This window comes from Lynx rufus, unplaced genomic scaffold, assembly GCF_022079265.1.
Source record: "Lynx rufus isolate CCGP_SWC_20201006 ecotype Redwood Valley unplaced genomic scaffold, mLynRuf1.p SCAF_44, whole genome shotgun sequence".
Lineage (NCBI taxonomy): Eukaryota > Metazoa > Chordata > Mammalia > Carnivora > Felidae > Lynx > Lynx rufus.
Window position 1 is genome coordinate 1,154,805 of NW_025814861.1, and position 27,079 is coordinate 1,181,883.

Below are 27,079 nucleotides of genomic sequence, written 5' to 3' on the forward strand. Positions count from 1 at the left end.
TTAGATGCAGGGAACATTTTGATTTGTTATAGCCTTTGAAATTGTTCAGACGACCTTCAGAAAAACGGCCTCTTGTTGCTTATGGGGGAAGGGGGGAAGCCGGGGAAGGGGATCCGGTGTAATTCGCATGCAGAGGGTACCCCGGAGTTGTGCTTTCAGCAGTTTTTGGCAACGAATGTCTGTCCTGATGGCAAGTGAAAAGTTGAGCAGCAGACTTGTACCACTACTCTCTTTGGGAAGACTTGCCCACCTCTGTATTCTCCGGGGAAGAGTGGGCACATTAAGAAGGGGACCACGTAGAAGCTGATGGTTTGGAAAACCGGGACAGTCACGGAGAAGTGTAGGACCGCTGCTGGTCTGTGGCCCTCCACCCCCCACAGACTCATCACCTGTTGACCTTGCAAGGTGAAGCTGCTAATAAATAAAAGCTTTAAAAGTTGGAAGACCCTCGTGAGCCTTTCTACGTTTTCTTTGGAATTGTCCATTTTAGATAATTTATAGTATCTTGTACTGTGTTTTTGGAAATGAAGAATTGGTAACTTCCCGATAAGCTGCCAGAAGTTTTCACTTCAGTGGCGACGACTGTCACATGAGCAGGCCTCGAAGCAGACTTGTCCTACTGAACTTCGCAAGAGTGTGCCCCCCGCCCCCCGCAACAGCCACGACAGCTCAGGGGTGCTAGCAGTTGGCACTCCTGGATTCTAGCCGATAGGCAGTCCTCCAGGTTGACAGCTAGGCCTCTGGGGACAGGCCTGGTTTTGAATTTTCCACCACATACTCATTGTGTGGTCTTGGGCAGGTTACTCAACTTCTGTGAGCCTCAGTGTCCTCCTCTGTGAGTCGGGAATGTTTTTATCATCCTCGTCCGGAACCCGGAAGCATTTAGAAAGGTAACGCAGGTGTCGTGCGGACCAAATGCACGGTCCTTCGCGAATGGCGTCTGCCCTCGCTGGGTGTGCTAGAGATGCCAATGGCAGGCGTCAGTGACATAGCCGCCGTGTCCTCGCCTTCTGACGTTGGGCGTGCTGAGTGTTCTCTTTGGTAACTCAGCTGATTGTCACCATTCTCATTAGTCGAGAGGCCCTTTGACGTCTTGATGTCGAACCTGATGTGTCTATGCTGGAGCAGTTGATCGTCTGTGGGGTTTGTTTCCATTTTACCCAAGAATAGAGCACACTCCTACCCCCCAAATACTCATTCCAATCCCCAGAGGCCCAGAGGCTACTCCTAAGACTGCAGATTCAGCCACCAATTACCATAAAGTTGGCTTTTCCATTTTAAGGTTTTCCTAATGCTCGCCCAGAATACTGAGGGGTGCTTTAATTTCTTTCCCTGTAGTGCAGAATAATTTCCCATTCATCAGGCTGAAAGTTTACAGCTTCCAGAAGGCTCCTTTTTGAATATCACAGCCAGTAAAAAATTGGTAGCCATGCCTGCCTCTGCAGCAAATAAGCTGAAGCTAATAAATATTCACTTGGATCCGTCCTGGTTCCCTGAAATGAATTTCTGAAATCTTCCTGGCCCTGAGGAAAGGCAGGGCACTGACTCCAGAACACTCACTTCAGTGGCTTTCTTTGGCATAAATCTAGCAGAAAATCAAGTTACAAACTGCCTGCTGTGCCTTTGCAGCAACGCGGGGACCCATTGTCGTCGGATCCCTTTCTTACCCGTGTGCACCTGTTACATAGGCTGTATCGCCTGACATCCTTCGTTCCCAGATGGTTGGAGCTATTCCCTAGGGTCCTGAATAATATATTTAAACCACCTTTCGAAAAGAGCAGCGTGCTCACTTTGAATGAGCATGGTGTGTTTTGAGAAGCCACAATGAGGCGGGAGAGTCCACCTCTTAATTAAACTTGTGCGCATTTCTCCCTGGATAATTTCTCCATTAAAACAGTCTGCAGATACCGAAGAGTTTTTTTTTTTTTTAAATTGTCCCTTTTAAATAAAAACTAGAACTTTTTGGTTTCTGTGCAGCTTCTTCCTTGTCTCTCTTTCCATGGCCCTGTGTTTATGTCTTAGTCTGCCTACGTCTGATGGGAACAGGCAGGCAGGAGGGATAAACCGTGGAGAACCTCGGAAGAAACATCTGTGGGCTTCAAATGGAAGGAGAACGGCATCAGTTCCAAGTAGAGACACTGATGCTTTTCTCCCTAAAATGTAGATTTAGAATCTTTGGCATCTCCCTGTCGTCTTGGCAGTGATTTGGTAGAGCTAAGAGCTACAAAAAAAAAAAAAAAAAAAAAAAATCATTCTTATTCGTTCTGCCCTCTCTGAATAATCTTTAAGTGCAGCATTTTAAAGCCCTGGGCTACCCTGTGGCCCTGAGAACCCAGCAGGGACCTGACTTCCCCTAGGCACGACCGGCTGGCCGGCCGCTTTTCTTCCCCACAATGGACAGTGTAGGTGGGGAATTCATTTCATAGAGTTCTTCTGAGGTTTCCTTCGGAGTTACCTGGAGGTAACGTGTCACTTTTCCCCCCTACAAATTGCTAACCTGCCAAATTAAAATTCTAACGCCTAAAGATTTTTTTTTTTTTAATCAAGTGGTTTAAGTGGAGGTGGGGGGTGGGCAGGGGACAGTGACTGAACACTGATACCCCCTTTCTGGAGAGCAGCTGAGCCAGAGTAGAAGGAGCAGGGTCAGTTAGGGGCGTCTGTGGAAACCGGGAAGGAGCTGGTAACAGCAGAGGGAACGGGGAGGGGTGGGCCAATTCGAGTGAACGTTCAGGCGGTGTTCCTCCAGTCCTTTTCCTGGGCTTGGATCAGCTAAGCCTGCCCTCTCCAGCAGGAGGCACGCAGGGGGTCAGAGGTCTTCCTTAGAATCCTCTCCGCCTCCTCCTTGGCCTGAAAGTTCTCAGACACGGCGAAGTTTACACGAAACTAATTCTGAACAGGAAGAAGCCGGGGAGAACCGAATGTGTGCCAGCTCACAGACTACCTTTGGTTTTCCAAGGACCATTTTCAGAAAAGCAGGTTTTGGTGTTTTCCTCCGAACAAAACAAAACCCTGAAGTGGTCCAGCCAAGCAAAACACTCCACTCCCTGTCTTCTTAGAGGAATCGTCCCATCTGATTGCTTCTCTTGTTCCCAGGTGCTCCAAAATCAATAACACAACCTATAGGCCATGCAGTCATATCTCAGGCTTCTACCTTGACCACTGGCCAACCCCAGAGGCGGGTTCCAAGAGGCCCACTGACCAGCTGTTTCAATTTGTTCAGCTCTTGAACTCCTATGTTAGAGTTGGAGGGGGACATACCCAGGGGACATACTGACAGCCCGTCTTTTAATCTGCACTATCCTTGAACCAGCACTGTGTTGGGGTCATTGTATTTTTGCTATACTTCATTTGTTCTAAACTCATGAAACAATGAGAATGCATTGACTTGATTCATCATAACAAAACTGTAAAACAAAAGTCCTTCTGATTAGAATAAGCCACCGAAGTGCCCTGTGCACGATCAGGTAGAGCCAGAGGAGGACTGGCCTGGGCTTACTCCAAGCCCCAGCCGGGATCTCCTGCTCCCTCGTTTGTGAAGGAGGGGTGTGCAAGATCAAGGGTCCCTGGCCTGACCGGCCACCACAGTTGTGTCACCGTTTGGGAAGCAAAGCTAAAACAGACAAACAAATGAACAGATTCTCAGGCCCACTTGTAAAACTGCTAATTCAGACACTCCTGGGGAGGAACCAAGGAATCTGTACATCAAAAACAAAAAACAAAAACAAAAACAAAAATAGCCCCGCGGCTTCTGACTTCAGCCAAGTTTGAGCACCACGGGGGGAGACCATCCATAAGTAAGCCCCTCCAGATTACCACAGGCAATCAGATGGCTCCGAACCATCGTCTCATTCTGGAAAGTAAGGTTGCTAGTGGGACCAGCCACACTGGCTTATTCCAGGGATTAAGTGAGAGCGCGTATGGAGAGCCCAGGGTGGTGCTTGGCATGGAACAGGTCCTCAGCAGCTGGAAGCTGCTAGCTTTCCTCCACTCGGCAAAGACCTACTGATGTCTATGACATGCTAGGTCCCACATCAGGACAACATGAGCAAAAGAACGTTCCAGGCTGGGGGCGCCTGGGTAGCTCATTCATTCGATTGAGCGTCCGACTCTTGATTTCAGCTCAAGTCATGACCTCACAGTTGATTGGATCGAGCCCCACATTGGGCTCTGTGCTGACAGCTCAGAGCCAGCCGGCTTGGGATTCTCTCTCTCTCTCTCTCTCTCTCTCTCTCTCTTTCTCTCTCTCTCTCTCCCCCTCTCCCTCTCCCTCTCCCTCTCCCTCTCCCTCTCCCTGCTCCTCCCCTGCTCTCCCTCTCTCTCTTAAATAAACTTAAAAAAAAAGTTCCAGACAGTTTTAAGCACAATGAAAATTTCAAATTTTTAAAAAGACAAAGAGAATCAAGATAGCACATGTGGAAATAATATCTTAGACATGGTAACTGGCATATGACTCTCTAATAAGGTGACATTTGAGCTGCAGAGAGCTACGAGGAGCTATGTGAGGATTTCAGGCAAAGGGTACAGCAAGTGTAAAGGTCCTGAGGCAGGATTGACATTGGCATTCGACAGAACCATGGTAGGAGTCCAGGTTAGAAGAGTGAGCCAGAAGCTCAGCTCATGTGGCCTTGGATGCAGCAGGTGGCTCCAACTGACTTCTCTGTGTCCCTTCTGTTGGCTTCCTTAAATCACTGACAGGCTGAGAAAGAAGAAAGTCAAGCAGGACATTTGAGACGCCTGTGCAATGCCATGGTTCTGTTATTCCGTAATCACGTTTATTATTTCAAGCTGACAGGTATAGCAGGGGTTACAGCGTCATCTCTTGAAGTCCAAAATTCTAAAAGCGATGCTGATGATGCTTTTCTGTCTTTTCCCCCCCCCAGCTTGATATATGGTCCAAATCCAACTATCAAGTTTTCCAGAAGGTAAGCTTTATTTTTTGCTTCTTACTCATGAGGCAGTAAGAGAAATGTGAATGCTTTAAAGTATACACATTGGTCTTAAGTTAGAGGGTTGTTGTGTGTGTGTGTGTGTGTGTGTGTGTTTAATGAAAAAAGCCAGACACAAAAGGTTGCTTACGATACGATTCCACTTATATGACATTCTAGAAAAGAGAAAACCTTAGGGACAGAAATCAGACCAGTGGTTTCCAGGGGCTAGGAGTAAGGGCAAGAGATTGTCCCCAAAGGGGCAAGAGGAGATGTGTTAGGGTGATGGAAATATTCTGGATCTTAATTGTGGTGGTGATTGCACACTATTATGTTTCCAAACTCCTGCAACCATATACCTACCCTAGAGGAAGACCTGCGTTTTCCTTCCTACACAGGGGACACCCCAGTCCTTCCCTCCTGTGTTTGTCTCCAGTGAGTCGCCTTTACTGGGCACATAAAACACTTCACTTCTGCCTCTTCTGGTCACCAGACGTGTGGGGTTTTGCCCCACAATAACAGGCAAGTCCCGGACCCCAGCTGGGTGTCCTACAGCTTAGCTCAGTCTGACACTGTGTACCCGGAGACACCGCAGCGACAAGTTCGGGTTCTCACCCGTGCTTCTGTGCTACCAGCCGTAGATTAGAGGTTCCCCGGCGCCCATCTGTTAATTCGCCAGAGCAGCTCGCACAACTCAGGGACATGCCTACTTAACTCCTCCCGGTTTATGAAAGGACCCGAGAAAGGATACAGGTGAACAGCCAGATGAAGAGGCACACAGGGCAAGGTCTGGGAGGGTCTCAAGCACAGACGCTTCTGTCCCTGTGGAGTGGGGGCACATCACCCTTCTGGGGTTGTGTTGGCCAGTCTGGAAGCGCCCCGAGCCCTGTACTACTGGGATTTTAAGATTTTCTTTTCTTTCTTTTTTTCTTTCTTTATTTTTTTTTTAATTTTGTAATGTTTATTTATTTTTGAGACAGAGGGAGACAGAGCACGAGTGGGGGAGGGGCAGAGAGAGAGGGAGACACGGAATCGGAAACAGGCTCCAGGCTCCGAGCTGTCAGCACAGAGCCTGATGCGGGGCTCGAGCCCACGAACCGTGAGATCGTGACCTGAGCCGAAGTCGGATGCTTAACCGACTGAGCCACCCAGGCGCCCCAAGATTTTATTTTATTTTATTTTATTTTATTTTATTTTATTTTATTTTATTTTATTTTATTTTATTTTATTTTATTTTATTTTATGTTATTTTTATTTTTTTTAAGAAGACTTAACATTTTTATTTATTTTTGGGACAGAGAGAGACAGAGCATGAACAGGGGAGGGGCAAAGAGAGAGGGAGACACAGAATCGGAAACAGGCTCCAGTCTCCGAGCCATCAGCCCAGAGCCCGACGCGGGGCTCGAACTCACGGACCGCGAGATCGTGACCTGGCTGAAGTCGGACGCTTAACCGACTGCGCCACCCAGGCGCCCCAATATTTAAGTAATCTCTACACCCAGCGTGGGGCTCGAACTCACAACTCTTGAGATCAAGAGTCCACCAACTGAGCCAGCCCAGCGCCCCTGTGCTGCTGGGAGTTCATGGAGGCCCCCTCACGCAGACATACTCGATCATTAACTCTGTTTCCAGCCCCACTCCCTTTCTCTGGAGGATGGGGGATGGGACGGAAAATTCTAAGCCTCTAATTACTCTGATCATGGCTTGGTCTTTCTGGTGACCAGCCCCCATCCAGGTGCCCACCCATGGTCCCCTCATTAGAACAAGAGATACCCCTAGCACTCTGTCACTTAGGGTTTCAGGAGCTCTATGCCAGGAACCAGGGACGGAGATGAAAAAAATACATGTATTTTTTCCTGTTCTCTCACACCTACAAAGGGTGAGTTTTGCTGTACAGAAATCAGACCTTAAAAAAAAAAAAAGAAAAAAGAAAAACACAGAGGCTTTTGAGTTCCAAGCTAACCCAGTTTTTAAGCTCCGTTCCTCAGAGCCCTGTGGTCTACGCAGGTGCCTAGCACAGGCTGAGAGAGGCAGGCTGGCCCCGTCTTCACCCTACCCGCACCCCCACCCAACACCCTGGTGACTTCTTTTTCCAATGTCGGGCTTCCCCACGAAATGGTGTTTGGGAAATGTCGGAAGAAAGGCAATGTGACTACAGAAGATCCTCTCCCAGCTTCTGATGGTGGAAGGGGCCCTTCCCCGGAGCAGCTCAGCACCTGGGGCTTACGCGGGCTCCCCGCGGCCCCCCACGGCGCCCCAGCCGGTTCCCCTGCGGGGTGCCGGCTACTTTCCCCTGCCCTCAGCCATCCCCCGTCTCTGCTTTCATTCGCCAGTGGACATGATGGAGTTGGTTGCAGTTTCCTCTGCTGCCTCATCCGGCTCAGCAACAGTTATTTATTGAGCCCCTTTTGCCATGTGCCAGGCACCTAGCGCGAGGTGCTAGGGATACAAGGGAAAACGAGACAGACGGGGAAGATGACGACTCTAGGTTGTTAATGAGGGCCCGAAATCCAGAACAGGAGGGGCCCCCCTCGTTGGGGCGGTGCCAGGAGGACTTTATGGGGCAAAACCTAACAGGACGGGCACCTCATGAGACGCGCCGGTCGTGCGGAGAGCCACGGGAGACGCTTGGCGGGCCACGGAAGCGGCAGCCCAGAAACCTGGTGTTGAGGAGCAGGTTCTAAGAACCATCGAGGGCTGGGCCATCGGAGCGTGCAGTGGAGCAGAGAGGCAGAGCCCAGGCTGGGCAGGTGCCTCTAGGTCCTGCTGCAGAATTTGGATCTTATTCTCGATTCCATTGAAGGGATTGGTGCGGAGGAGGGACACGGTTTTGAAAGCTGAGCCCACATCATTTCCACTTGAGTCATAGTTGCGTCCAAGGGATGCCAGGTAGCTTAGAGGGAGAGCACAGAGGTTTGTTGTGGTTTTTTTTGTTGTTTTTTTTGTAACGCAGGTGAAATTCACACAACATAAAATTAACACAATTCTGTGATTTGTAGAACCTTTGTGGTGCTGTGGAACCCTCTACTCCCAAAACCTTTTCATCACCCCGAAAGGAGACCCCGTCCCCATTAAGCAGTGAGCTTAAGGCTTTTGTATCAAAGCAGCATAATGGACCAGCCCTCTAATGGTGTTTAATACATCACTCCACGTTGTTCCCTGGACCCTTGTACGTGAAAGGCTAAGGTAGGACAGATGCCTGGGGCTAGGAGAGGGGTCTGAGACGCAACACCACACATTTAGGGAGCCTGTAAAAGCATTAAATTTCACGATCTTTTTTTTTTTTTCTTTTTTAATGTTTTTTTGAGAGAGAGACAGTATGAGCAGGGGAGGGGCGGAGAGAGAGGGAGACACAGAATCCAAAGCAGGCCCTGGGCTCCGAGCTGTCAGCACAGAACCCTACCCGGGGCTCAAACCCATGAACCGTGAGATCATGACCTGAGCCGAAGTGAGACGCTTAACCGACTGAGCCACCCAGGCGCCCCTGAAGCTTCACGATCTTATCACAGTCAAATAGAACATGCAATCCTGGGTCGGATCATGAAACAAAAAGAGGATGTTAATGAGAAAATGAGTTGAATCAATAGTAAGTAACCAATGCTGGTTTCTTAGTTGTGCCAAGTCGTGAAGGATATTAACAGGGGGAAACTGGGCGAGGGGTACGTGGGAGCTGCGTGCACCATCGTTGTAACTTTTCTAGTCCAAAATTGAGTTTATTTTAAAAAGAAAATCATGGTCTTGACTCCTCTAACACTCCTTTACCCAGCTGAGCTAGCTAGAAGGAGAATGGAGAAAAGAGCCGCCGACTCTCGGCCCAGAGCCTGCAGGAAAATGTGTGTGGTCACGGGCAGGCTGCTGCACGTGAGTCGTAGCGTCCTTATCTAAGCGACCATACCTGCGGCACGTACTTGTTGAGCATGCGTAAGGTCTCAGCCTTGAGTGCCGACTTTATCCAGGCTGACTGCGTTCGTCAGTTTTCCCCCAGCAGCTGTGGAAAAGCATTCTAAAGAGAAAGGACAGCCGTCATTATCTTGCACTGTGTGTCACTTCGATAGTGAGGAGCATTAAAGTGGTTTTGTTTTTTTAACCTGCTTCCTCTTGGTGTCCCTCTGTGGTATTGCGATGAGCTCCCTTCCCCGGGCTCCGCACAGGCAGGCGGGGGCTTCAGGGAGCCATGAGCGTTGCAGACCATAACCTGGCCTTTTGACAATGGTCCCAATTTCCATACAAATACCCCGTGTGACAAGGGCTTGCACATGCTTGCCTTTGCATATATGTGTGTGTGTGTGTGTGTGTGTGTGTGTGTGTATTTTAATGTTCTGTGTAGTATTAAGTATTTTTGAATGCGAGCGTAAAGTTTATTAGGAAGTTGTGAAATGTGTGAGACACAGATTTGGTCAGGCATAGATGTGGAGAGACAGTGCTATATTTTTATTCTACCTCCCCTAAAAATAACCCGCCAAGCACTCTTTGTATTTGTTTAAAACCACAAACACACACAGAAGCAGTGTTTAAAATTTGATATTAGTCTAGCCAGAGACGTGGAGAGCCCCCCCTCCCCAGTTCCTCCCTCGTAGTTTATGTAACGCGTCTGAAGCAGGAGAAGCGGACGCATTTGTAGGGATGGGGGTTTTACCTCAACTGCTGATCGGCGCGTCGTATGTGGGCAGAGCCCTTTGTGACGCTCCTTGTCATCCGTACCTTCGACTGTTGTTACCTAAATGGACTTGACCTCTGATACTGACCTGTACTCAATTAACGAGCCATAATTTGGGGATAGGGGATGGTACCCTCTGATTACAGGGAGTGAAGAGTCCTTTTCCTGTTCCAGGGGCAGGTAAGGGTTTGCGGGTTAAAGAGTCCTCTGGCTTCCCGACTAAAACATTGTCTGTTTGCTGTCAGTGTAAGGAAGATACTGGAAAATAGTATAGAATTAAGCTCAATCTTTTATCAGTGAAGCTTTTAACTAATCATCATCACATGGAAAGGGTTTGGGGTTTTGTTTAAAAAGTCCCGTGTTTGCGTTAGACGCTGGTGGGGAGGATGGGGACACATAGTGTGGCCTCACTCACGAAGGGGCAGGACGGTACCTTGCTTATTTTTCTGTGTGAGTCTCGGGCCACGTTGGGGGACAGGGGATACACCGCACGATAGAGCAAAGCTGGGGCCACTTTGCTGCGGGTTCTGAGGATCTGGTGCGATTTATGGGATGCTATTTGGCATTTCAGACTCAGAATGCCAACAGAGAAGAGTTAGGGGGCAACACTTCTAAACTCTCCCTTTTAGTCTCCGCTTTGTCTCAGAATCCTATTTGCTGCTTGTCCACCCACTTAGATTTCGGGTGTCCCCGATCGACGTTACTGGTAGCAGTTCCCAGAAAGCAACTGACAGTGCCGCGGAAAACGTCCCCTCCTGCCTGGCGTCGGCCCTCTGACACCCACGCAGGCGGACCAGGCAGGGGAGGGCTAGTTATCCCCACTGTCCGGAAAGGCCGGACCCGAATCAGGAGCAGAGTGCATTTTCAGACGACAGTGACACGGTCAAGGAGCATCCTTGGTCATCGGTAAGAGGGGCTCTCCCCAGCAGAAAACAGTGCCCGTGGTGACAGGTGCCGCAGCTGTGTGCCGCCGGCCCCGGCCTCCTCGAACGGCGGGAGGCACCCTCTCCCAGCATTGCTGTGCCGCAGAGCGCCAGGACTTCCTTCGCCATGTGGTGGCAGTTACCACGGATTGTGTATTTCCCTGCCCGCAAGCAGCCGCGGCGGCCGCAGAGAGAGGCGTGCTGGGAAGGTGGGACCCCTCCCGGGTCTTGCCCTTGATGTGACAAAGCAAGGTGGTGGGAGGGGGGCTGCTTCACAGAGCTGCGCGGAGCTCACACTTGCCTTTTTATTCCCGGAAGATAATGTCAGGAGCTAAGAGAATAGAAGCACACGCCTGTCAAATCCTCCTCAGGCCGCGTGCGCGGGACTCCCTGGGTCAAAGACAGGCACATGAGGTCCTGTCGCAAGTCCCCCCACGTGAATCGAAATGTGGCCTGCCTTTTGTCTGCAGCGGGGACTGTCAGTAGGCCCTTTCCCTCTTCCTCATTAGACCCCTTCCCCCGGCGGAGGGCTGGGGACAGCGTGCTGTGGGGCCACGGCTGCCGACAGGCTCCTGTCATTTCCTGCGGTGCCCCGGAGGCTCTGTGCGCTTCGTCCTAGGGCGAAGAGGCTTTTTATAGCCGGCCCGTCTCCAGCAGAGCAGACTTGGAGAATGGGACTTAGGAATGGGGGGCCGTCTGAAAGGGCAGAAGCACAAAGAGCCAGGAAGGGTTTCAGGCGTGTTCGTATTTTCCTGACATTTAAACTCTGCAGGGGCAGCCACCGTTTTGATCTTTAGCCTCCTCGTTTCAAAACCGTGTGCGTTTTCATCCCGGCGCTTAGGAAGAGTGCGAGCAAATCTGCGGCTACTTCCTGCGTTAAGTCCCGGCGGGGAGGCTGAGAGGTGGGGGCGCGTGTGCAGCCAAGACGGGCAGGTGGGGACGGGAGAGATCATACCACGGGGGCTGGCGCATCCTTCGCGACGTTTCCACTCGGAGGGAAGCACAGAAGCCGTAGCCCGCGGATGCCCAGCTCGGAGTCCACAGTCATCGTTCCAGAGGCTTCAGAGGAAGCCGCGCGGTCGCAGAACGAACTGCGGCATTTGGCGCTGTGTTCCTGTGCCTCCCGCTGCTGCCTCGTGTGCCCTGGTGCTCCCAGAAAGATAAAACGAGGTGCGAGGGCCAGCGGGCCGACCCCAGACCAGGGGCGGTGCCAGAGGAAGGCCTGCGGGGGCCTAGACCGGGCCATCGACTCGCTTCAGGGAAGGAGCGGTGGCAGACAATTCCAGGGTCGTCCCCGAGGGCAGCCTTTCCCGAGCCGAGAGCCGGGCCGTATTGAGCGGGTTGGATAAGCAGAAGGAAGACGGGAGTGGATGTTGTGGTGCGCCAGCCCGAGGGGCCCTGGGCGCTGAGAGTGGCGGGGACGGATCATCACTGTCCGCCTACTGCTTGAGTACTGCTTCGTCACCACCTTTTCTTGTAAGGGGCACATGCGAGTATCCACAGAACAGATTTGATCATTCATTTCCCCCTCGCGATAGCCCGACACCTTCCTCCACAAGGCGCCCTCCGCCACTGCCGAGCGTGGTGATGCCCGAGAGCCTTGTCCGGGTACTTGCTCATACACCGTTCTGCGGTCGGGGTGGAGCGGGAGGGCGCGGCCCACCCTGCTGGAGGCGGTTCTCGGCTCTCTGCCGTTAGAGGAGGCAGGGAGTCGGCCTCATCTCTGTAGCCGGCTTCTTCCTGACGGGTGGCCCGAGGCTCTGTGCGCTCCAGGCCAGAATCCGGCAAGTGCTTCCGGGAAGCCTGGCCCCCCAGCATTTCCCAGCCCTGTTCCCACGGGCCACCAGGCTGCCTCGCCTCCCCCCCCCCCCCCGCCCAGTCCAGTCTCGGGCCCCGGTCAGCATTCCCCGCAGTGACCCTTCCAGAGACTGGCAGTCCGGCACAGTGACTGAGAGCCGTTCTGCCAGGTGACCGCTACTCCCTCTGTGGCCCGACTTGCCTCAGTTTCCCCGTGTGTAAGATGGAGATCAGACGAATACTCGCCTCAGAGAAGTGGTGGGAGGTTGAGTCGACAGGCATGGAGTGCACGGGGCACCTCCAGTCCGTGGCTCCCCCGACTTCCCTCGGGTGCTCGCCCGCAGTGACCGCTCTCCTCTCCTAGGGGAGCTCTCCTCCCCCGGCCCATCTCCCACCTTGCTGACGCCTCCTCATGTCTCCTCTTGTCTTCACTGCACCTCTTCGCAGTCTCTTCACTGTGGACACAGTAGAGAAGACTCAGGCTCTGGGGTCAGCCGGGCTGGACGTGCAACCGGCTCTCCCCCACGTGGAGTCGCCAGCTGAGACTCAGCCTCTCCACGCTTCAGGTCCCGGGGCCGTTACAAGGGGAAACAATACGGGCGCCTGGGGGGCTCAGTCGGTGAAGCGGCCGACTTCGGCTCAGGTCGTGATCTCACAGTCTGTGGTTCGAGCCCCGCGTCGGGCTCTGTGCTGACAGCTCGGACAGAACCTGGAGCTGCTTCAGATTCTGTGTCTCCCTCTCTCTCTGCCCTTCCCCTGCTTGCACTCTCTCTCTCTCTCTCAAGAATAAATAAACATTTAAAAATATTTTAAAAAAAGAAAAAAAAAGAACCTACTTTGTGGGGTCCATATCGTGAGGATTCTGCATGATGATAAAGCTTAAGAAGTGCTTGGCACTGTGGCTGCCCAGAGGAAGTGCTCAGTGAGTGATGGCTGCTGTTACCCTACGGGGGAAGGGACGCGGAACTCAGAATCCGTGGCCAAATATATACATACAGCCCGCTTGACGTTACGTGTTCTTAGTGAGGTAATCCAAAGACCAGCTGCCACAACAACCCACATGCTCCCACCAAAGCGACAGCCATCTTCAGTTCTGTCCGGGCATATGACCGCCCCACCGGGCACAAAGTGAGCCGTGCCCAGAATTACCACCGCCCAGCAGTGCCTCTTGGGCAGCCGTGACGTGCTGGCATAGAATCATGGTCCCAGGACCTGAAACGTTCCCCCGTGTCCTGAGAGGCCCAGGGGCACCTCTGGTGATCCCCAGAAGGCGCCCGAGAGCAATGTGTTCTGCCCTGACGCCCCATGTCCCCCACCCAGCAGGACCTGGGCAGAAGGCAGCCAGCAGCAGGGCGGCGGGGCTCTCTCCCAGCTCTGCAGACTCTGTTCTTTTCCCTGCGGTTGCCTCGGTTTTCATAGGGAAGTAGGTGGTATTGTCTGGGTTTTCTTGGGAGCCCAGATGTCTTTGGATGTGTTTCTCTAACTGCAAGGCTGTTCCTGCAGAAAATAACATCACACCAAGTGGGTACAGAACAGTTCAGGTGTCTTTGGGCTTGGACTCTCCTGGCAGCCAGCAACAGAATCTGGCATTTTACCATCTGGAAAGCATGGAACTGTTTTTTGTTCATCTAAATGAAGAGCTTTAATTCCTTAATCCTGGGAAATGTCAAGGACCTTTTGTGTGCAGCTCCTCTCAGCCCTGCACGAGGCCTGTGGCAGAAGCTTGAGGCTGGTCAGCACTCTGGAGAGTTCCCTCGTGGCCACCCTGGGCTTTCCCCGTTCACCCAGGCCCTCCTCCCGGCAGCGCCCCGCGACCTCTGCCTTTCCCACTCCCACACCTCCACTCTGCTCCCCGAACGTCACTGGCCAAAAATAAATCAATAGAATCTCGCCTACGTTGTCTGTCATTCACTCAGGGTCCTACCAGGCGAGTGGCACCAGCACGGAGCCCCCTTTTTGAGCACTCTCCTCTCTGTAGATGCCCCGAGCTAGGCCCACGGAGGCCACACGAGGCCAGCACGACCTCATCCTCACGGAGAACACAGCCTGGGGCCAGGCAGGGCTCCTGCTTACAGGTCAGGCAAGTGGGGGGCTGGGGTGTCCACAGATGCTGCTGAGGGTTACGGGCAAAGGGACAGAAGGGCCAGGAAAACAGGTTTGGGAGGAGTCAGAGTGGCCAGCAGTGACGGAGTATGTCGTGAGGCCGAGGGACGCATGGCTGGGACCTCCAGGTCATCCGGGCCCTCAGGCGCCACACCACGGTGTTTCCAAGTCCCCCGTGGTGTGTGTGTGTGTGTGTGTGTGTGTGTGTGGTTTGTTGTCGTTTGCCTCCAGAGGCCGTCAGCAACCAGCACTCAGGTCCAGGGGGTTGAGGGGCTTCCCTTCAGGGTGTCCGTGGCATCTTGGCTGCAACTTGAAAGAGATCGGGGCAAAACCCCCAAACCAAACAAAACTCCTTTATGGAAGCGCTGGTAGGTGCCACGGGCCGTGGTCAATACTTGATAGACAAGGTCTCACCCTTCTCAGACCGAGCTGCGTCTCAAAACTGTGGCCACTTTTCAAGCAAGAGGGAGCAGCCGCGTCCGTGTTGACCTGTCTAGTTCCCACGCGGGCAACCCTGCCTCTGCTCTCCCACCCCCCTCCCGCCACCCCCCGGCGGCACTGCCAGGCTCCGGGGACAGCGAGAAGCCCTTCAAAGCCCATGCAGATGGCCCCTTCATCGGCAGAGAGGGAAGAATCGATCTTGTCTAAGTAATCCCCGGTCCCCCCGGACTGCGATGCTCTCTCCTCGGGCCTCTGGGCCTGACGATCCCGCGGCATACAGATCCAGGGGGCGGATTAGAGACTCGGGGCACATAATAAAATGAAACCACCAGCTTCCGCTCTACTGGACTTTTATCCCAGCTTTAGAGGCTTGTCCCTGCTCCGGCCCCATCGCCCCCACCCCCAGCACTTTCAAGACTGACTTCATAGCATTCCCATTTGGAAATAATGATGGCTTCTCTTTTCGTGGAATGAGTACTTCGGGGGCCGTTTTAAATATTCTTCATAAAGCCCGTGCCCCTCCTCGGAGCAGCGTGGCCGGCAGGGATCGCTGTCTCGTTGAACGTTTAACACACGGCGTTCCCGTCTTTGACTCCTTGGACCCACAAAGAATGTTCTCATTCTGAGAGGTTGCTGGGGCCCCTCTCCTTAAGGGTGGGTCTGTCCTTGGCAGAGCCCTGAGTGGAGACCCCGACGTCCTGGGCTGCTCTCTTTGCGCAGCATTAAAGTACATCCAGTGAACAGAAGTGTGTTTTTTTCCTTTGGGTTGCAGCGTGTTACAACCAAGTAGCAAATACCTCGTCTGTGCTGCACAGCTCTTGGAGGCCATCACCGTGCGAGGAGGCTGCCGGCACCGAGAGCAGTCTGTGCGGACGGTCTCCCTGGGTCTGAGCCGGGCTCCCCAGGCTCTTCGCGACCGGCCCAGAAGTCGAGGACCGCGCGGGGAGGCGGAGGGCGCGTTCCTGGAGGGGGGTGGGGGCAGACCAGCTCGTCCTTTTTAAAAGAACAAAGGGCTTCGGTGTCACTGCTGGTTGGCCTGAGGGTGGAGCTCAGCACAGGGGTACCCTCGGGGCGTGCAGTCAGGCCCTGCAGCTGCGTCCACTGAAAAGCTCGACCTCCGGTGCCGGGGATCCCAGCCTCGTGTTCCTTTCCCAGGGCCAGCGGGGAGAGCGATGCGGCCAAGGTCACCCGGATAATTAGTGGTGAATCCGGGACTGAACTCCGGTCTCCTGACAGTTCCACATCACCTTTCCCGGCACGCCGCCTCTGGTCCTGTTACTGTCGGCCAGAGACCGCGTGGTCCCTTCAGAGTTTGGGAAAGCAGGTATCGGCTGGAGGGAAGCCAGAATCTGGGGCTCCACCTTGCCTCTCTTTTAAATAAGCAACTTCTGGACACTTGGGTGCTGAACTTGCCCTGCGAACCTTGCGGGACCCGCTCAGCTCTCCTGGCTTGGCAGTGGTGGCCTCAGGCTGTGGGCTCTGTGCTGACAGATGCCTCGCTCGGTGCTCTCCGTCGGTCGCATTAGCAAGAGCGGCACTAACTGCCAGAGCCCAGGTGCGGGCTCAGCTCCCACTGGCTGGTGGGACGCAAGCGGTCCATTCACCTGTGGTCCCTAATGCTGCTGACAGTCACTTTGGGGAGCTTTTTAACCACACACATCCTGGCCCCCAGCCTGGACTACCTTCTAGAAGCTGAGGGATGGTGCCTGGCGCCCCGTCACCTCTGCCGCCCTGCGGCCTCCCCAGTCCGGCCCGGAAGCCTCGGCAGGGTGACGCCTACGACCTTGGCAAGCTCAAGAAGCCCCGAGGGCGATTCCTGGGCCACCAAGCAAGTCCCTGACTTACGCTGGCTCCGCTTACGATTTTTTGACCTTACGACGGTGCAGAAGCGACACACATTCAGCAGAAAGGACACTTCAGATTTTGAATTGGATTTTCCCTCCCGCTAGCGGTGAGCGGTCTGATGCTGTCTCGTGACGCTGGCCAACATCTACAGCTCCAGTCAGCCCTGCCGTCACGAGGGCGACCCCCCCCCCCGACGACTACTCCGCTGGTCACTTTCGGTACTGTCTTCAGTACGTTACACGCGATATCCAGCACTTTATTACAGAACAGGCTTCGTGTCGGACGGCTCTGCCCAGCTGTAGGCTTGCACACATGCCGGGAGCACATGTAAAGTAGGCCAGGCTAAGCTGTGACGTTCGGTAGGTTGAGAGTATTAAATGCGTTTTCAACTTAGGGTGGTTTTATCGGGACGCAAGCCCGTCGTAAGTCGGGGAAGAGCTGTACGCCAGACTCTCACTTTAGGGAACTGCTGAGGAGTGATAGTATGTTGAGAGTTTTTGTCCCCTTCCTGTGTCCCGCTGACCCTTACGCTTGTCACCGCTCTGTCCTTGGTTCTTCCTCTACAGATCAGAGACCAGAGCAGTCGGTGGCTGCTGTTTGTCAGGCGCCGTCCCAGTGCTTCCCTGGCACTGGCTCACGCAGTCCGTGCCCAAGGTCACGCAGCCCCTGAGTAGCAGACAAGACCCAGACCCGTGCAGGCCGGCTCCCGGGCCCCAGCCCCTTCCCGGCTGTGCAGTGCGCATCACCTCGCGCAGGGCCGTGGCCCTCACTGCAGGCAGCGCTGCCGTGGCTTCGGCCGACCTAACTCGTGACTTCCCGAGCACCCCTCGCTCTCGGGTTCCGGAGTGCAGACGTCAGAGAGGCTCACACGCAATATGGGAGAGGAGCCTTGGGAGACTTGTTTTGACTGGCATCTCCTTCACCAGTGTGACTGGCAGCTGTCTCAAGGGCTCTTGAAAGATTCCTTTCTCCCTCCGAGCTTAGTTCCCTGCCAGTCTGGGGACACGAAGACCTTCACCTGTTTGAGCTGGGGACACAATTTCGGTAAGCCCTGGTTGGCGGAGGAGGACGACGCCGAGAGAGGGATGAGGCCCCCCGGGGCTGCGATGGGCACGTCACTCTCAGAGAGGCTCCCCGGCAGTGCTCCCTTCGGGATAGAGAGGGAAGCACACCCCAGCGTGAGCCAGAACATCTGCAGTTTGCTCTGCCTGGAGGCGATAAGGGACAGCTCCTGGCCCAGCTCCTGCGTGGCTATCTGCTCACTGGTTTGGGGCAGCTTTTTTGTTTTTAAGTAAGCCAGACCCCTGACGTGGGGCTCGAACTCACAACCCAGAGATCAAGAGACACACGCTCCAGAGTCCGAGCCCGCCAGGCGCCCCTGCTCACTGCTGTTTGAGTGGCCCTGTCTCTCTGTGCGGTGCTTTCACTGGTCACCTGGCATCGCTGCCCCTCTCCTGTTCTTCCCAAGGTCCCCTATCCCGCTGGTTTATTGTTTCTTTCTTGTCTTCTCCTCCCTCCCTCCCTTGCCAGGGGCTCGCAGCTCAAGGTCCGCTTTGATCTGTTTGCAGGCACTTTCGTAACCAGCGGTGAGTGGAGGGATGAATGGTCTCCCCTCCTCAGGAGCATCAGTGCCCCTCCTCAGCCTCCCCTGCTGGGCAGGGTGGCTTTAATCTCCCAGTGGAATCTTAGGAGCTGTACCTTACAATGGGGCCTGAGCCTCGGCTGGCCTGGCACCGAGTGGATTTCACCTAAATTAGTTAATAGCAATATTTCTTTGTTGCCCCAGGCCTGTTTTTTCCCCCACACCTTGGATGCTGGGGGGGGGGGGAATTGTAATATTGAAAAGTGTAAAACAAGAAAACATTGAAGGTTGAATGAATGCTTGGACAAGAAAGGAAGAGCATTATAGGTGAATTTCCCCCCCATTCTACAGCCATGCCTTGCCTGGTGCTTTGGAGTTCGGCCACAGGAACCCCAGAACCAGGAGCGGAGGAGTTTGTGAGGAAGGGAGGGGACATACAGTAGATCAGCCAACTTTGTTTCCCTTTATTACAATGTCTGTCATCAGTGACAGAGAGTTGAAGAAACTGAAATCAAACATCATTTGATCATGGCAGCACAAAAAAAAACAAAAAAAAACCCTGCCCCCGTTGGGCGATTTAAGGGAGTACCTCACACTGGACCATCCGAAAAAGTGGCTACACTTGACCAGATGGCCAGCCCACTAGCAGCAAAGCTAATTGGGCGCCCTCTCTGGGAGCCAGATGCCGGAACAGTGCCGTGGTACCGAGAGCTGTATCTGGAGGGCATTCCCCGGTTCGTCCAGTTCTGCTCCAGAGTAGCTCGCTGACCAGCAGCCACATTTACAAACCTCCTAACCTGCACCTCCCATCGGGACTCCGGCTTTCCAAGAACCTTAGGCTGGGGCGTGTGGGCAGATGATGCCCGGGGCACCTGGAGCGTGTGCCTTTTCCAGAACCAGGATTGCTGGCCGGGGGTGCCTGTTGGGGAGGGCTGGCCTAGGCTTGGGCTTCGCGGCCTCTGGGCTTAAACACCCAGGGCCCCTCACCGGCTGTGTGACCTAGCCATCTTCCTGGCCTCCGGGAATCTCCTCCTCCTCTTCTGTAAGATGAAAATAAGGAGAGTACCCACCTCCGTTAACTTGCCGTTTGCTGCTCAACTTTATAGGTTGGTCATTCGTGTTAAAAACTGTACAAAGAAAAGCCAAGAAAATGTGCAGCCAGACGCGGCATGCCAGCCTGGGGTGTGGGCTCTGGGTGGCCAGTGTGACTGGGGAATCCAGCCCCAGGACCGGTGCTCACGCTGCTGAAACGGACGGATCTAGGCTTGTCCCAGAGGCCTCCTGGGACCGCCGATGAGCTTTCTGTGTCCTGGGTGAGGAGCAGCCCGAACTAGTGGACAGCTCGCCTGGCTTCCCTGCTATGACAGCAACTGATGTGCGGGGCCGAGCTTGCTCGAAACACTGAAACAAGTAGTAGGCGCTGGGGTAAGAATGCTCCAGAAGCTCCCTCTTCCGGAAATTTCCTTCGTAATGGCAAATGTGATAGCCCACAGAGGGGCACTTGCGTGGGTTGTCCCGCTTGGCAAGGGGTCTGGGTGGGTAAGAACCAGCCTCCAAGCTCAGGGGCTGTGGGGCCCAGTTTGCTTTGCTGTGTTTTGTAGCCATTAATTTCACCCCCCCCCAGTCACCACCCACCTTCTTGCCAAGTTATCATTACTACTGTTTAAAAAAAAAAAAGAAAAAAAGCATTGCTCATTTTAGAAGGCTGTCTGTCAGAAATGCTTAAAATAAAACCAGTCTGCACTTGAAAGAGTAAGTACCACTTCTCTTGAAAGTCACTTCGGTGACAGTTTCTCAGCCATGTTGGATCCACGACTTATAGCTGTCCTTTCGAGAAAGCCAGGGCAGGTGTTTCTGGTATGTGGCCGTCAGTGAGTGGGCACTTTTTTTTATTTTTATTTTTTTAAGTTTATGTATTTACTTTGAGAGAGACGGTGAGAGAGCACGCACGCAGAAGCAGGGAAGGGGCAGAGAGAGGGGGAAAGAGAATTCCAAGCAAGCCGTGCCCTGTCGGCACAGACCCCGACTTGGGGCTCGAACACACGAACCGTGAGATCATGACCTGAGCCAAAACCGAGAGCCAGACGCTTAACCGACTGAGCCACCCAGGCGCCCCTGGCGAGTGGCATTTTTATTTCTGTATTCTACAAATATGTATTGAGCACCTGCTCCTGCTAGATGCCAGCCAGGTGATGTTCCAGGCCTTGGGGACGTACCATGAACCAGATGGGCATGATCCCTGTCCCCATAGAGCTCATCATCTTGTGGCTTCACCAGCCACCAGGCAGGCCATGAAAGTCCAGCAAGGGAAGAGTGCCCACCCAAGGGCGGGAGGAGCAGAGAGGGAGGGGAGAGAGGCAGGGCTGCCTTGTGGCTGGATGGGGCGTGCTTCACACGCACAGCCATTTATTTAGAGAACGTGAGGCTCAGGTAAGCTAGGGGGCCTACACCCTCCACCTTGGGGTGTGGCCTCTCTGGCCTTAGGTGTGGACACAGCAGGACTGATTTCCAGATCGTGTGCAGCTTTGCCTTGCGGGCCTGGAGCAGCCTTTCGAGTTTCTTTCCACCTGATCAGTTCACCCCACTGCTGCTTGTCCCTTACTGTTCTGGTGACAGCTGGAAAACTGAGGCATCTACGCAACGCAGACGCATGTTTACTCTTGCTCACAAAGGTGATCGTTTTATCTGGGGTTTTTTTTGTTTCGTTTTGTTTTTTAACCACAACATTCATAATGACGAGAATCCCTAGTGAGGACCACCCGATAAACCACGAGTGTGAACACAACTGTCAAATTAGGTACAATCTATTAATTTGCTGATTGATGGCAGGCATTAGCAATTTGTGGTGTCCAATTTCAGAACTACAGGGGAGCTGAAACTAGTCCTTTGTTTTCCAGAAGGGACACTGAGACCCAGAGAGATTAAGTAGTCGAATCAAGGTCAGCGGACAGTGCTGGGGCTTCAAGCCAGTGTGCGTTCTGTCTGGTCACCGAATGCCTCTAGTAGACCTGAGGCATTCATGCCCTCGGCCCTGCTGGCAAAGCCTCTACTTGGAGTTTGGGGACAGTGGGGGGGTGTGGCCCTCCGAGATGCCATAAATAGGCCACAACTTTTGTTGGAGAGAAGACCACACTTTGAGCGTCAAGGCTCCTCAGAAAGATAATAGGAACACTGAGGCCCAAGAGAAAGATCAGAAATTACCAGATTCCTGGTCATAAAATCTCTGTGACTACAAATTATGAGACAGAATGAGAATGACAGAAAGCAGAAAGACCAGTTACCCTGCCAGAGAAAGGGTTCCATTGCAAAAATGAAGTTGAGGTGGCTCAGGTGGTTAAACATTCGACTCTGGGCTTCGGCTCAGGTCATGATCTCACGATTCATGGGTTCGAGCCCCCAGGAGGGCTCTGCACTGACAGCACGGAGCCTGCTTGAGATTCTCCCTCTTGCCCTCTCTCTCGCCCTCTTTGCCCCTCGCCAGCTCACGCTCTCTTGCAAAACAAATGAGTAGACGTTTCAGAAAACGACATGAAGTCGAATGTGGACAGCTGGAGGACCTTTGCGTTCATGCAGCGTTCCCTGCAGCGACTTGGCTCCATAGTCTCTCCGTGACCTGCCCGGTCTGTGCCTCTCCGCTGGCCTGTGGCCACGCCCCCCTCACAGGTGCTCCCGCCCACCCGCCAGGGTTTTCCATCGCTGGAACTCAACTCCGTTGCCTCCAGGCCCCAACACTTGTGTCCTCCCCACCGCCAACTTCGCTAATTTTCATACTTCCGATTGTATTTTAGATGTCCTTTCCTCCAAGAGGCGTCCAGAGGCAGACTGGTTTATCCTATCTAGGGAATGCATTGGTTTTGTTTTCTCTGCGCTGGTTCGGAGGGGCATCTAACGCCGCTCATTGTCCTTGGTTCCAGGTGACAGACCACGCCACCACCGCCCTGCTCCACTATCAGCTGCCCCAGATGCCAGACGTCGTGGTCAGATCCTTCATGGTAAGTGGGCTTCAGAGCTGAGCCTCCTATGGAAACCGTGGTGCCCTCCCGGTAAGAACAGGCAGTTCAGAACGCAGCTCACAGTGGGCCAGGGCCCCACAACGGCCAGCGTAGAACCGATGCTTCCTTTAAACGGGGAAGGGATTTATGAGAAACCGTTTCCCACTTAATTAACCGGTGTTTTCTATCGTGCTGAACAAATGGTGGTTTCAGATGTGATCTCCCAACACAGTTTCCCCACATTGATTTAGTCAGTAGATATTTATTGAGCTCCTAATCCATGCCAGGCCCTGTGCTTGGCACTGAGCGGGTGGCAGTGACGAAGATACGTCTTGCGGTGCCCCCAAGACGTGGAGCTCGGGATGGGGAGTGACCCCAAAAGAGCCAAACGGCCGTTGCGCCGGTGTGTTGGAGTTGGCTCCTGCCAGCTCCCGTGAAGCGTGCGGAATTTGGCAACCCGCTTATTCGACCGTCGGTAGCTTGCAGTCGAACCCCAAGGTTTACACCATGGAAATCGGCAAACGCCGCAAGTCAGGACTCCCCACCACCCCAGGGCTGAGTCAAAAGCGTGCTGCGGCCCACATCTGTCCCGCGACCCCCGTTTGGCCCGAGCAGGGCCGTCAGCCGGCCGCACCGGATCCTGACGGAACCGGCAGCTGTTCCAGCATCGTGCCGACGCGGCCTCGTGCCCTCACCTCAGCGGGCGCCCACCTTTCACCGCGGCCGAAACTCCCTTTGCCGCTCATGCTCGAAAGGCTGCCAGCTGGAGACCTACTCGGAAGACCTACCTGTTCACAAGTCCAAATCCGTGTTGACAGCCAGCTGCCGTGGCGCTGCCCGCGTATCCCGTCACGGTTTGCCTCGGGAAGTGAGCTGCCCAGAGAACCTGCCGCTCATTTCTTGGAAGACACAGACCCGACTTCTCTATCGGCGCCCGCGGTGCTGGGGAGGGCGGACAAGCAGGCCCGGGCAGTCCGCAGAGCCGTGCGCGTCGTGGTTCCTTCGTGTGTCCGGAGGACGGTTCCGCCGACAGCCTCCAGCAAGCTCCTCATTTTCGGACGCGTACCGAGCGTCGCCGTCTAACCTAACACGTGTCGTGCCCATCTTCCCTTTGGTAACTGACTCTGGGACTCGGGGACCATTTGCATTTGATCGGCACTGGAGGATGGTTTAGCTGAGTGATCCGTCCACCCCCTCACGTTTGTTGCCAGAACCTCAAACACCTGGCCTTTGGAAGGGGGCAGTGTCGGGGGGCCACGGTCTGCCACCACGAAGGCGGCTGCGACGAAGACAGAAGGATTTGTATCAATAAACTCGACCTACCTCTTCAAAGAACACTTTTCTCTTATGGACGTAATTCGGGAGGACATTAAATGATGAGATTCACGTGCCCCTGTCACAGTGAGAACGTGCTTAACTTGCTCGCAGGCCTTTTGCTGCGGGGTGTGGGTTGGGTTGAGTTTTCTTTTTTTTTTGTAGCAAATCTCCTTGAGTTTGGGAATTGAGTTACGGGAGCCTCATCCTTATGTATGATGCCCGAGAGATTTCTGCTCTCTGAACCACTCCGGGGTGTATTTGCCGCTTATTATGTTACCCGATGGCACCAGGCTGTCCCCCCGCCCCCCCACAGGTGCAAAGGGCCACATTGTGACAGTGAGTGATGACCTCTGAAATCAAATTAGAAGGAAGGCACGTTGACCTCAGTGGAGGGTTCGAGCATTGTCATCGATGCGACGTCTTCCTTCACACGTTGTCTGTGCCCACTTCTCGGTAGCGAACGAGGAGAACATCAGTACGCATAGTCAGGAGACACGGGACACAGAAATGAAACGTGGTTACGTGTGGCCCCGAGCCACGGGCTGTGCGCTAGGGCACGGCCACTCCTGTGGGAGGACTTCCTGCCCCTGAGAGCAGGAATTTCTACTTTAAAAACTCCCTCATTTGGGAGGGGCAGGGGGAGCTCCAGAAGTGACAGCCAGCAGTGTTACGACCTTGTGGATGGCGCGTGCAGCTTTCTGTGAAGTCACAGGCTATCTTTTGGGGCACAGCCAACTTAAGTCCTCTGGCCTCGAGATCATTAGGCTTGACAGGAAGGATGACATTGGAAGCTCCCGGATCCCATTTCTTTTATTTGTCTCTTCACTTCTCTTTTTAGACCTGGTTACGAAGTTACATAAAGCTGTTCCAGGCTCCGTGCCAGCGCTGCGGGAAGTTTCTACAAGATGGCCTTCCCCCCACGTGGAGGGATTTCCGAACCCTCGAAGCCTTCCACGACACCTGCCGCCAGTGACCCCGCCCCAGCCCCGGGCCGGCCTCCAGGCTCTGCCCCGCACCTTCCCAGATGATCCCTGGATCCCTCGGTCAGCCTGATGGCTCGGCCCCGTCCTCACCGCGTAGACTCCAGCACCCCACTCCTCCCCGTGCGTAGAGCAGCACGTCCTACCTTAAGGCTGAGCCACTTGCGGAACAGATTCCTTCTCGTTTTGATGGGACTAATTACCCACTGCAGGTGGTAAACGGAAGGCAGAGAAAACCTTTTAGAACTCAGAGTAAGGAACTCACACAGCATGCTCTTCCTTGTGTGTTGGCGAATGATCCTCCTGGGCCTGTGCTCTAAGTCATGTTCACGAGCCATTATCGTCTGAATAAGCCCATGTCCGTACATCCTGTCATGCTGAGCGTTTTGTTTTGTAACTTTTTTTTTAATATATATATATATACACATAAGCAGTAAACGTTTTGTACCCAGGACAAGGCTTTGTCTCCTGTCTCTTAAAGCACCTTCCACATTCAGTGTAGTGAACATGTGGGCAGATCTGGGCCTTTTGAAGAAAAAAGAACAGTAATGTCTGCATTTAAAACCTTGTTCTTTCTGAGGACACAGTTTCTTGCTTCTTGCTTAGGAGAGAGGACAGTGTTGGCAAATATTCCATTTCAAAGATGTTTTTGCAGTTTGAAAAACGGATTGTTCTTTTTGAGGAAAAAGCGCACAGATGTTTCTTTTTACTAAGCCAGTGGTACATGCATGCCCAAGGGAAAGGAGTCTGCCCGTGTCGGCAGCTAGAACGCGTGTGAGCGGGCGTGACGGGGGTACCTGGTTCGTTGGTCCCAGGTTTTGTCCTAAACGTTACTGTGAACAGATTCCAGCCCAGTTTGCTGAGGACATTCGGGGCCTTGACCCCAACATCAAAAGCTAGAACCTGTTTGTATGAAGAAATATATAAGACCGGGCGAAGCTCTTGAAGGATGGGGGAGCTTCCTAGAGCTTTTCCGGCCCAGCCTACGCTACAAATGTTCCCTTTGCAACGAAGACGGCAGAGGTGTCTTGAGGTGGCCAAAAGAGCGAGTGGTTCCTGGGTGACTTCTGGTACCGCTTAGGCCCTCCCACCTGCCCCCACCAGGCTTAAAGGAGCTGAGGACAAAGGATCCAGTGATGGAGAAAGGATAAGACAGTGCCGCTTGGGGCGTGGCCCAGCGGCGGCAGCAACATGGGGACAGATTAGAAACACAGAGCCTCAGGCCCCGCCCCGGGGGACTCTGCTGTGGGCCCAAGTCTGAGAGACCCCGTTCAGGAGATGGGCGCCCCGTCTGGGGAGGTGTGATGGGAGGCAGCGGGGACGTTCCCACACAGCCAGAGATTCCAGACTAAATACCATGGTCGTCACGTTCAAGATGCTGTCGCTCATGAGAGGCACCATTATTTCATGAACCACTAGGAAAAAAAAAACAGGCTGCCAATTAAACCGTGGCCCAGGCCTTAATGAGAATCCTGGGTGACACATGAGTCGGTCACACCAGCCTTTCATGTCTTCCAAGGGGGTTGGTGATTTCTCCCGCCTGAGTTTTACTGTTTAGCGTGGGACAGACGATCCCTTCGCACGGCCCCTGGTAACAGAACATAACACGCTCCTTTGACTCACGGGTAGCTGCCTTTCTTTGGTCTCGTGAGACGCTTGTCTGTTGCTCTGGGACAAAACACAGAACTGAGGACACCGGGTAGGTGATAACATGTCATCTCACTGCTGCGCACCTTTTGGGAGACATTTGAACGGCACGTAGACTGACCTCTGCGGGGCTGCAGTGCGCGTTGTTGCGTGCAGTGACGATGGTGTGACCGGCTGTGACCACGCTGGAGCCCGTGGAGGGCCAAGTGCATCATGGCTGCCAGCACCCACCAGCGACTTTGAAAAGTGCGTTGGGGGGCGGGGGGGCACTGATGAGATGAACAGTAGATCGCCTTGTGAGAGAGCTGTTTGGATCCTCCCGATTGCCCAGATCGGAGAAGGGTCCTCGCTAGAACCAGGGGCTCTGACTGCTGCCGGCCCCTGTCTTCGGGAGAGCGAGCCAGCCGGCCTTGAGTCCAGAGCCTGGGGCGGGCAAGAGCTTCTGCTTAATGACCCTGTTTTCTCTGTGTCCTACTTAGTGACACCTTCTATTCATGACGAACGATGCTTGTTTCCCATTTACAGGGAAGGTATAAAGTTTCCATTTTGAACAAGTGTATTTAGGCAGAAAAGTGAGACCATTAGAGGAAAAACATTAAATAAATATTGGCACAGCTGAAGCGTGGCTACAGCAGAAATGGGGGTGGGGGTGCGACCGGGGAGGCATGCGCAGCCAGGGCCTGAATCCTGGCCACCTGCCCCCAGTGCTGGGGGCCCAGACAGCTCACCCTTCCTTGGTATGACCCCCGCTCCCGCTTCTGTGAGATGAAGGCTGATAGTGATGGTGAGAAAGGGGAGCTGGAGGGATGCGTTTGGGGCTTTTTCAGTTTATTTATTTATTTTGAGAGAGAGAGAGAGAGAGAGGGAGGG

The 27,079-nt window shown here is 53.7% G+C and overlaps 1 protein-coding gene across 1 annotated transcript in view; it reads left to right on the forward strand.

The window, feature by feature from the left end:
- Positions 1–25,014, forward strand: part of MED27 (mediator complex subunit 27) — a 200,311-nt gene extending 175,297 nt beyond the window's left edge. Inside the window, exons 6-8 of the mRNA XM_047098125.1 lie at positions 4,881–4,922; positions 22,188–22,265; positions 24,421–25,014. Coding sequence (XP_046954081.1) covers positions 4,881–4,922; positions 22,188–22,265; positions 24,421–24,555 — 255 coding nt within the window. The 3' untranslated portion in view covers positions 24,556–25,014. The remainder of the gene's footprint in view (positions 1–4,880; positions 4,923–22,187; positions 22,266–24,420) is intronic.
- The last annotated feature ends 2,065 nt before the right edge of the window (positions 25,015–27,079 follow it).